At 33.4% G+C, this 12,473-nt stretch overlaps 1 protein-coding gene across 2 annotated transcripts in view; it reads right to left on the bottom strand.

The window, feature by feature from the left end:
- Positions 1–12,473, bottom strand: part of LOC112687878 — a 97,422-nt gene that overhangs the window by 40,830 nt on the left and 44,119 nt on the right. The window contains exons 3-4 of one of the 2 annotated variants that reach the window (XM_025560844.1): positions 9,413–10,260; positions 5,015–5,156 (exon numbers count right to left, since the gene is read on the bottom strand). In XM_025560844.1, the coding sequence (XP_025416629.1) occupies positions 5,015–5,156; positions 9,413–10,260 (990 nt within the window). The remainder of the gene's footprint in view (positions 1–5,014; positions 5,157–9,412; positions 10,261–12,473) is intronic. The other variant, XM_025560845.1, reaches the window with a different exon arrangement.

Below are 12,473 nucleotides of genomic sequence, written 5' to 3'. Positions count from 1 at the left end.
TAAAAATATTATGCGTTTCCACATAAAGGTCCCCACACGCGGTGGCGGTAGCGATTTTTATCCAGTATAAACATAATATATTTATATATTACATACAATAACTGTATAGTTAGTTAATTAAATTAAATTCCTATGTCATTGATAAATTGAAGATTTATTTATATAGTACGTCAGTAAGTACTATATAAATACTTCTACTATTTTACATATCATATTCAATATATATATATATTATTGTATTGATTATTTTTATATGAATTATTTTTAATTAAGTTAAATAATATATTAAACTATACTATACTACTATAACTTGAATAGTTTCTAGAAAATAATCCAAGTTTAGACTAATATACAAGCCCGGCTCAAGTGTTTAACCAAACATAGGCGAAATTTAGTTTTTGCCGCCCCTTACGTGTAAATATTTTATCAAATATTTTTTTTTCATACATAAAAATTGTCCAGGAAAAATGCCGCCCTAGGCGTGGGCCTATGTCACCTACCCTTAGAGCCAGGCCTGCTAATATACACCATATATATTAAATAGTATAGATACTATTAGCGTATATTTGATAAGTCAATTGAAAATACCGCTGAACGGTGGCGGTAAAATCAAGCATGCTGCGGTTTTTATAAATATCGCAGCGGCGATATTTTACCGCGGCCGAATTACCGCCAGCATGTGCGGACTCCATTACAATACGTGTGTACAAATTTAACGCCACCGCCACCGCGGCAGTATGTGGGGACCTTAAAAGTAGGTACAGTCATATTCTACAAGTTTCTAAAATTTAATAATATAATTTGGGTATTTATAAATCGTTTGCCTAAATGACTGGGATAATTAATAACCGGTTTCGACAATCGGTGCGGTACTGTGCGCGGCGTGGGGAGTATGTACGGTTTTAGAATGCTGCCGCTGCAACCACGAGAGCAGCACTAGACGATTGTAAATATGAATCAAAAACATGTATTAGGAGAACAGCTCTCATTTAATTTACAATGAACGTAAAGAAACTAAACTTTACCTAAATAAAGATGACAATATTATCTGTGTTAGTATGTTGGATATAACCGATAAGTCAACTCAGTCAGTTTATATGATGCAAAAAATATTGCAAAAACCTAACTTCTTACACAGGTAATAAAAATGAATGTATTATAGCTATCGAAAAAAACCAACGTAAAAACACGAATAATATTGTCATACTTATGTTTGCAAAATTTGATAATTGTACGACTACTGTAACCCAAATGAGAGCTATTCTACTGGAACATGTATTTTAACGGAAAATACGCGAGTGTTACGCGCTCTTAACTATATTTAATCAAATTGATGTAAAAAACCGGTTTCAGCTAAACAAAAGAAAATTGCCGCCAAATATTCTACACGATTTGTGTATGGTATTCTGAAACTAATAATGGTCGCGGTATTATGCACTGTGACGTAGCGTATAATTAATGTTTTATTACAAAATTAGTATTAACTTGTTTAATGAACGAATAGAGGTATACAAGTTCGATAATTCTTTGATATTAAAAACTACGTTTCGATTTAAGTAATTAATTGATTAATTTTTATAAAATCCATTATGTATTGTAAAACAGTAGCATTTAATTAAAAAAAAAATACGTAAATACAGTTTATTAACCTGCAATTGTTCAACTCTTTTGTATAAAAATATATAAAATAATACATATACACTCATATTAATCGTGTAGAAAAAAAAATAGTTTTTATAATTTCATTGTTATTTCCGGTTAGTAGTTATTGCAACACCATGCCAATTAAAATCGTCTAACATCCCACTGGGCTTATTGTTATAAACTATTAAATGTATGTCTCGTATACTACCAGTTTGTTTTATGAATGAAGTAGAAAACTACAAATGAAATATATACGCGCGAGCGGAAAATAGAATGAACACAGATTAGAATTTTATGTAGTAAAAGAAATGAACTATATCGATATTATAAAGATGATATTTAAGAAAATTAAATTTTTAACAAGGAATTACTTAAGAAAACCAATTTGCGTGTAAGATTGATTTCATTCAAGTGTCAAGAAATGAATCGCTATTGTTATTACGAGGAAATGTTAATAGATAAAATATGCGCACGAGTTTAATTATAAAATATTGATATAACAACCAGTTAGTTTTAGTCAAACGATAATTAAAACAAAAGTTAATTTTCTTTTCGCGAGCATTACAGTTATTTATTGTTGTTCGGTTTATGCGTACCTACGGCACAATACAAACGCAGAACGGGGGAAAAAACCGGAACGATAAGAGCATACAACGGCTGCGGTCAATAATTGTGTCATTGAAATCATCATCGGACGGGCTTAGCGCGATCGTTTCGCGAACGACACCGAAGAGAACGGTCGTAGTATAAGGACGACACGGTTTTCGCGAGCGATATTTAATAACATAAAAATAAATTCTGCGTGCGACATCAGTTCATGATAATCGTCGTCGTACAAAGTAACGCGACAATAATGATGTGTGCATAAATTAACATAGTCCAACACACACTGCAGACGGCGGCCGTAAAAAAATAACGCACATGATGGGTCGCGTTGTATTACATGAAAATACCCGCACACACACATGTATGCCGCGTGGGGGCCCCGACGACGATCGAAAACGAAAGTGGTAAAAGAAAGGGAAACGACCGTTTTGTTCCGGCGTCGGCGCCGAGCATGAGACGATCATCGCAACGAGATAAGTTCTGGTCGTTTTCGGCGGGAAAACTGTCCAAGGCGATTGAGACGAGAAGACAACGGACGAAACAACAATAAATAAATAAAGAACAACAACTAACGAACGCTGGAGAAGTGTGTTAAGGACCAAAGACCAAAAACCAATGTCGTGTCCTTGATCCGTTCTCCTGGTCGTTGCGCGCGCGCACGGACGCGCGCCAATACAAGGGCGTCGGTTCGGCGATTTTATATATTTCGGCCAGCGTCAAGGCCGGTCATCATATCTACCGAATCGCGCGCGCCCCACCGACCGTTATGACACACACTCGTCCGTCGCCACAACGTTTCCGTTCCTTTGTTGCAGAAAATTCGTTGCCGATATGGAATAACAAAGAATAAGAGAGAGAGAGAGAGAGAGAGAGAGAGAAAACAACAAAAATAATAATCAAAACAACGCGCACTACACCGATGTGTACAGAAGAAGAACGTGAATAAAAACGCAACGTCATAACAACGGTTGGCGGGAAACACGAGGAGGCGAAAAAAGAAAACGCACGCGATTTTCTAACTTCTAACGACGCTTTTATTCCTCCGGAACGAGTATTACCCAAATAATGATCGTGGGTAGAAGAAAATGTTTTAGTTTTATCCAATTTATATTTCTTCGCCCAAGGTGTTATGCGACTTTTACGAAGTTGTTTACGGAAGAAGAAAATGAATGATTGCCGCCGTAGAAAAACGAGTGTTTCCACAAAACTCGAGAGTAAAAGGCCGCGGCGGAGAGGAGCTGGATTAGAGGCATCCGTCCACGTTGTAACGTTGTTGAAACTTTGGTAAAACTGTTGAAAATCACAACATTCTTCGGATTACTATCGGATCAACCACACATTCTGCATATACTAACATAATAAATAACGTCTTTCAATTATTTTTCGAAAACTTTTACTTTCGATCCAACAATGAAGAAATGTTTTTTATTTCCCCCTCCTTCGTGTACACACCAACCACAACAATAAATGAGAGTTCAAACTTAACAAATTGCATGCAAGACGACAAATAATATAATTTCAATAATATTATGAATTTTTATCTTAATAGACATCTCGAACGCGTCACACATTCCACAAGGACAAACGGAAACTATATTATAATATAATACACAGCAGAGGATGACCCAACCCGAAATGTAAATACATCACTTCGTTTAAAAGATACGGGCTGATTTTCTATTGACTATTCTGTGTCTAGGTTACGTGTAATAATTCCCAAATCCTATATTAAAAATACATTCTACGCGGTTAAAACGGCATCACTTGTCGCACGCATAATTTAATATACATATATAACATATACGCACGCGCTATAATACATTTAATTTTTGTAATAAGTACATTTTTCGTTTTAATAATTTTTCTTTTTTTGGTTTACATCATTTATTTACATATTTAAATTATCACCATCAATATTTGTTCTTTTTTGCACCATGATCACCATATCGACCGACGTAATTTATATTCATACATATATATACAGTTTAAAAAAATACAAAGAAACAAGAAATATAAACATATATTCCCTACCGAATTCAGGTGCATACACTATTTTCCTAATACGTAATACTAAATGTCAAAATTGATCTCTCCATTAAATAATAAATACGAAATGAATATTTCGATATCATTGTAAAAATATTTAATATTAATTAGGTTAGTAAATATCTACGATTTTAGTTTCTATAACATTTTGATTAATGTTAAACTTTTTGAATGGAAAATAAACGTTTTATAATTCACTAATAGTTTTCGATTAGACTAAAAACGGATATGCAGATGATCCTGCTAGGTGGTAAACATTAAAGTCAATTTTGACGATAAAGTGTTGTGCATTATCATATTTTCATTCAGATTGACTTTCATGTTGTAATAAATTAATTATGAAATTGTGTTTAGTGAGTAGAATGTAGACCCTATCCTTAATCATGATTAATATTATAAACATAACATTAAATCCCGTTTTATTTGATAAATATATAATTTGTGGATGGGAACTAAATATGAATTCCCTGATAGCAGATCTTTTCGGTTTCAAAATTACTTAAAATTATTCAGTTTAAGAATATTTAATTTAACACTATATTTAGATTTACATGATAAAATATATGTTAGGCAGTAATTCAAATGAAAAGGACAAAATTTCATTGAAAAATTATGAATCCCAAAAAAGCATAGAGTTAATGGTTGGTGATCTTACATAATTTAAATTTTGTTGAAAAGGATTCTAATTATATTACTTTATTTAAATTATTCGACTTACCACATCACAGGTAAGCCACATCATATGTACTTCTTTAAACCGCAGAGTCACCACAGGTACATCAGACCCATTCACTTGAATTCTTTGTTCTTGGAAAAATTTACTTTTCTGTTTGCCTCGCATCAGGTAGATCTGTATGGTCCTATAATAACATAAAAGTAAAAATCAGGAGGCAATTTCGAAAACAATTATGATCAATCAAAAGTGAATGCAATTAGTTGAATTAGTTGATTTCAATTATTTTCTCATTTCCATTCCAACTAAAAAGACGAAAAACAAAATAGGAATATTTAAGGAATTTTAGATTTCTGAAGTACAGAACAATATTATCCTAAAGTATACAATTAGTTAATACTTTATTTACATTCAAGCTTACTAAAAAAATGTTTATAGAAAAAGCAACATTAAACATTTTAACATACCTACATTTGTAACTATGAAAATGATTCATACACTAATATATACACAATTTTTTTTTTTATTGAAAATAAATGCCTCGGCGGCTGTGGTCATTGGCTTTACAGAGTATTTACAGTATTCACATAAATTGTGCAGGTAATTTATGATTATTTGTGTAGTATTCTGAATAACTTTTTTATTTTACCCAAATTCTAAGATATAAAATAGAAACTCAAACAGCTGTGCATATCAATTTAGAAGTCAGGTTAAGTTAGGATAATAAACAATGCTTATGAATAACGTGTATAATAACGTATACTTATAAGAATAATATAGCACGTCTTTCAGCTCCGTAATATTAATAAATTAATAGTAATATTAAATTACTCGAAATACATTTTCAAAAAATAATTAGATGTTACCCAACTTGATAAGTATAATAATGTATAGTAATTATGTAGTGTGTTTTATATGAGATGTACAAGAATTTTCTTCTACAGTAAAAAATATGAATCCAAAAATTCGACCAATCGATATAAAACATTTTAAAACTCACATGATAAATATTTAAGGCAAGACACAAAAACTCACTATCTCTGTCGATTGTTCGATTGTTTACCATGAAAGAATTTATATGTGATCACACCTAATCATCTTACTAATTACTAACCAAACGACAAGATAGCAGGAAAATAGTGTTACATTCAAATACACGTCGAATAGACAGAACTACTCGTCAAACAAATAATTATTATTACGATTATGTTACTTTTTTTCAATCGATCAATTAGACATATTTTAGTTACAAATTGAGTATTACGTATCCCACGAAATTCGGTACGATCTCCAGTAGAATATAATACAAGTAAACAGGTTTTTTTTTTAGGTTGTTGGCTTACAAAATATAAAACAAATAACGAGTGCACGAAAAAAAAAAAAAAAGATAAATATTCCGATGGGAAAATTGTTAACTGTGTAAACAGGTGATTTTTATGAAAGGTTATCCACACACCTGTAAACCTAAAACATTCAATAAATACGATTTTTTATTGCACCTATTGTTGCATTATAATTTTTAACAGTTTTATAATTATAATTGCTTTTATTTGAACATCGGTTTTTGTTTTACGAACCATAAATCATACAGCACCGGGTTACTGTTTTCCGTTTAAGGTTAAGGAACCGAAAATAATACACAGTCGAGTGAGTTGATACAGTCGTTTCGAACATAAACGTACTCGTATACGGGTAAAAACATACGAGTAAAACAACCTAACAACGTAACAGTTTCACGTTGAATATTTGAAAACTATTACTGATCACCACATACCCTTCGTACTTCGTTTAACCGGGGGTGGTGATATTTGTGAACTTGTGTCGTTTCGTTTTCAAGTTGCATGCAAAGTTTGAAACAATCGTTGCGGTCGACAACATTGCGACGGCACACTGCGAACCGTTAACAATACAACGACGAGGGACGGAGGAGAACCAGAGGGGTACACAAAAAGCAGTGTAAACTTTTTTCAAGCAAAATAAACGATAATTTAGGGGAACCAAACACTTTGTCGGCATCGTTAGAGCGCAACGGAAAAATTACGACATGGCTGCCGGCACGACGACGACGACGACGAGGAGGCTAAACAGAATACAACAGAAATATTGTTTTACGACCGTTCTACACGTAATTGAGAGGTAAGGACGCGGATTCATATATTACTACAATTCCGTAATGGCTGATGGATGAAGAACTGACGTTGGCCATGTTATTCGTCGAATTCATTGCATACCCTCGTTCAAAATTTGTAATAAGACCGACTCGTAGTCGTCGAATATTTATCTTTCGAGAATAAACATCATAGGACGTTATTTCCTTCAACGAAAATATCGAACTCCGTAGCTATTGTTCTATCAAAACGAATGATAGGTTATAAGCAGTGTTTAACGAATAAATAAACTCAAACAATGGAAAAATAACACGATAAAATGACAAGTAATTATACTAAAAATGTAATATCTCAATTTCGAATGAACATCACCCTGTTCTACAATATTATTAAATTATAATAATTTATAAATTTATCAGGATCGATTATTGTTTATATAAATTTTATATATTATTTCATTATACTAACAAATTTTCATTGGAATACCGAAATCACAGTAAAAGTAATAGATACGAATGTTTTTTCATAGTTATAGGTAAGTATAATTTAAAAAAACAATCGCGAATCAAAATGCAAAACAAACAAAAACTTGTTATTTTACAATTTACATTTTACAGTTGTTATCCTCTGTGACATTAAAAGGACAGACGCTTTCTCCAATGTTTTTTACTCAATTAGCGCAGTTTAAACGTTACATATTATCGGCGAGTACTTTCAAACGATTTTCGGGTCGATGATAAAATTTCGCAATGATTTTTTTTTTTTTATCACTCGGTATAGTAAATTCCTTTTTCCATCCGTTGTCGGGACGTTGTACAACATAAACACTGTTAAGATTTTACGACGTATTATACGATAAATTCATAATACATATAATGCGTACACATATATAATATATATTTTATGAGTTACGCTACGTTTGTGCGTAAGTGTAAACGTATACACAGACGCAGCTGCGTATATGGATAAGTGCAGACGATGTTTCACGTCTCATCCATTTTGCACAATCGTAAAAATATTTCTTAACTATACGGTTTTGTTCTCAGAAGAACGTTAGACCGTGATGGTCTACTGCGAGAGTTATGAATCTGAATAATACAATTCTAACTTTCGGTTTGTCGATCGTATCACACATGTTCTACGACTGCATTTTTCCCTTTAAAAACCAGCGACGAATCTTTGCTCGAAAAATTCAATTTAAAACAAATAAATATAAACAAATAGTTATTACATATTTTTGAAAATATCGAAAGCCCGTATTGTTTTATATGGGGTAGAAAAAAGAGCATTTAAAACCTGTATAAATCTTCTTGAATCAACCCTTTTTTGAATAGTTAAAAAAAAGTTCTTATAACTTGTTTTTTTTTTTTTTTTAATATTAATAAAGAACACTTCTACAATTTCAAAAACGCATAGGTAAAAACTCAACGATATTTCTCGAGGGTATAATACTCGTACTGATAAAATATCTTATATTGTTAATTTAAAAAGTGTAGTGTCGAAATACCAAGCAAGGGGAGATAAATATTAAATAACATAGCTGGATATTGTACAAGTAAATAAATGAACACACAGTTTCTACTAAATGATTTATAACCAAATGCACATTTAATACAAACGAATTCGTACGCTTGGGATGTATAAATAACAGGACATGGGTAGTTAATTTTTTCACATAAAAAGATCCCCTAATTACAAATGTACTAAAAACTTGTTATTTTAAAACACAAATGATAAATTTGGATATCTATAACTCGTCTTGAGACTTTTTTCAATTCAACAAACTTTGATTTATTTAAAGATTTACCATTACACGATTTAACTATACAACTTTTAACTTTTTAAATGATCAATTAAATGAAAACCAAAAAAATAGTCAGTACGGTCCTAAAGAGCTGATTTCCAACAGGTGATGAACGTGATAACATCCAAAATTATAATTATTACCGGTGATTAGGAAGTAACTTTTCTCAAACCCATAACAATTTGTGACAAAGGAAAACATCAAATAACCCACGAAGCATTTGATTTGTATACAAATGTAAATTTGATAAAAGTGCAATAATCGAACATTATAACATTCAAGTAACACTCAACTGGCAATGCCATTATTTACAAACTTAAATTATTGTCGGATGAAAAATGTTCTGAACCTGATGGTTGGTGGCGAAAAAACTTGAAGTTTTAAATCTATATAGAAAAGATATTTTACTGAGAGAATACTATTTGACAACGGATAGGAAACCAGGTCACGGTTACACGGCAAGGCAGGATTTTCCTACGCCAGAGTACTTCGGACATAGTGCACAAAAAACAGACGCGCGTGCATACGAACCTAAAAACCTTACGGACGTTGTGTGGGTGAAGCTCCTTGGCCGCCAACGGGTCGAAGTACGAGGCGTGCACCTTGAGCGCGTTGGGAGACAGCAGGCTACAGGCCGTCCGCTCGTTGTCCACCAACAGGGCCAGAGCCAACCGCTGCGTCCGTTTCTCCAGCTCAGCGCACGTCCGGCACAAAGCTTCCGTGACGGCCGGTTCTACGGCTGGCGCGCGTCCAGCAGCCGCCAACACAGCGTCCAGCCTGGACATGACGTGGGCGCGTGCGTACCGCTCGCGGTGGCCGGTCACCACGTCCGCGACCGACACCTCGTAGCCGCCGTCGCCGCAATACTCGTCCACCGACGGCGTCCGCGGCTCGCGTCGCAACGCCCCGGCCACGGCGTCCAACACGCGGACGCCGTGCGCGAACACCGCGGCCGTCTCGCAGTCGACCACCGTGGATGGCCACTCGGCTCGGCGTTCGTCGTCCGCGGCGACGAACGTGTTCCGATACCGTTTGAACGGCAACCGTCCGACAGCCGCCATTGTCCGCACGAACCGGACCGCTTCGGCCAACGTGTCCGCGTACATGCGACCGGCCCCGTCCACAGTGTCCGCCGTCGGCACGTCGTTGACGTTCCGGAACATGGCGTACTCTTGAAAAGCCTTCGCGGACAAGTCGACGGTTAGGTCATCGTTGTCCGGCGCTTCCGGTCCCACGCCGCCGCCACAGTCATCATCGTCGTCGTCTTCCACGTCTTCAGTCGTTTTCCGTACCAGGTAGTTGTAGATGATCGACTCGATGTAATACGACGTGCCGCCCACCAGAACCGGTATTTTGCCCCTCGAGTAAATGTCTTGTATCTGAGAGAGTTAAGGACATTTCGTAGTGTTTTGAGTTCATGCGCAGAAACCATTTCCCCTGTAACAAAGTTTCTTAAAAAAAAAATTATCCTCGCAGCGCCCATAAGATCCTATTAAAAATCCACGGAGTCCAAGAAGCCAGGAATTCCAATCTTAAACCACAATTCATAAAAATAATGTACTAATGATCTGCTTTTTGCAATGTTTACTTGTTTATATTAACATTATTAATACTATAAGTTATTCAACAATGTCAAGAGTAATATCAACTAGATTTGAATTAATTTAAACGTGTTTGCGGAACTCTAAGGTTTCGCGGAAAACAATTTGAGAATTGTTCTCCTATACAACAGCGGTCAATAGTTCACGAGCCCAATTCATTCACAAGCGGTTTTACGTTTATTTATCAAATGGTTATTTCGATTAAATGGCTGAGTTATAGAAATAAAAACATCATAAACGCTTGGAAACCAATGGAATAAATGCGTTAAAGAATGTTAGCAAGCTGAACAGTATTCATTTTTTGTACGCAAAAATTAAACGAAAATTAACCCACGAAAGGTTTTAATTTATATTTTATGCAGTTATTTATAAAACAAATTATAGTTTACACTATTAATTTAATTAGTAAAAATAGTTATAATAACATAATGAATGAAACATTTAATTGCTGAATACATTATTATTATTTTGTAGGTACCTATATGATAATTATTTTTGACTAATTAAAAAGTTTTAGGATATTAAATTAGTTTATCAAAAAATAATAATAATATTCCATTAAATAGACTTCATACCAAATTATAAGCGAAAATAAATTGATAAATTAATAAAACACAAGAGTAACTTATAACATGAAACATGTCATCTATTATAATAATATATTATGAAATTCAATTGCTTATGACAATAATGAAACTTTAATCGCAATTAAATAAAACAGTGATTGCTACACATGGGCTATTGCGTAAGTTAATACATTTTAAACAAAATTAAATGAAAATTATGTGCATAAATTAAGTTAATTACAAAAATTATAATATAATTTTTATTATATTGTAGTACATAGTTATTCTACATAGGAAATTTTTTTCCGGATAATTTATACTTTATTATTAAAAATTATAATAAAAAAAGTTTATCTAAATGCACGTCAACATTAGCTTTGACTCAACGTTGACTTTGTTTACGGTAAAATATTTTAGAAACCCTTAGAGCAAAGAACCAAACCCCATATGGTTCATTTAATGATGTGTGAAGGCAACTTGGACATGAATGTACATGAGTTGTATGTTATGGTTGCCGGAAACGAAACGACCACCGGAAGAACGTTCGAGTCATCTTAAGTACGATACTTGTATAATACTTTTGGACTTGCAACAATCGAAAGATTTATATTATACACTACAATAACCTTAGGAATTTAAAAAAAAAAAAACATCTTTATGAAATCACTCGGTATTTTCTTTTTCTAGTCTCACAGCAAATAAAAAAATAATAAAAAAAGTAATTTTTATGTTTTCTTTCGCTCGTTAATTATCATTCGATAAATGATAATTTTATCAATTAATATTTTAAAATCCCTCACTATCCAATTCAATGTTTAGAATAAAAATGTAAAAAAGAAAAAAAGGTCTTTTTTGTAGTCAAAGTTTAGTTCAAATCACGGTATTTCGTAAAACAAGGTGGTCCAACCTTTTGTGGTTCGCGGGCCAATTTACACTTTCTTAAACACACCGGGGGCCGCCAGAAAAAAAAAATTATATTTTGTCTATTTATATTTTATTTTATAATTTTGTATTATGCGCACACAATTACATTATAGTGTAAGTTATTTACAATTAAAATTAATTAGAATTTAGAATTAGTTAATTAATTAATGTGATGATTGACATTGTTTTTCATTAGCCAAGTTTTCGAAATCAATTGAACACACTGTGGTGGCTAACTTAATGCACGATTCTAAAGAGAATTTAGGAAACGATTTCTTGATTTGGACTTTATTAAATTCATCATAGAAAAGGCCGATTCACCAATATACGTACTTCCAAATAATGACAAAATTTCAAGAGAAAAATTTCGTAATGCTGGGAATTTTTCTTCCGAACACCGTTTCCAAAACTCTTCAGGAGGCAAATTTAATTTTGATTGAAGAAAACAGTCTGCTTGTAAATCACATATCTCCATTTGAAAATCGGAAGGTTGTTTCAAGA

The sequence above is a fragment of the Sipha flava genome, unplaced genomic scaffold (assembly GCF_003268045.1).
Source record: "Sipha flava isolate LNK unplaced genomic scaffold, YSA_version1 36_pilon_pilon, whole genome shotgun sequence".
Taxonomy (NCBI): Eukaryota; Metazoa; Arthropoda; class Insecta; order Hemiptera; family Aphididae; genus Sipha; species Sipha flava.
This window is presented reverse-complemented; position numbering and strand designations above follow the sequence as displayed.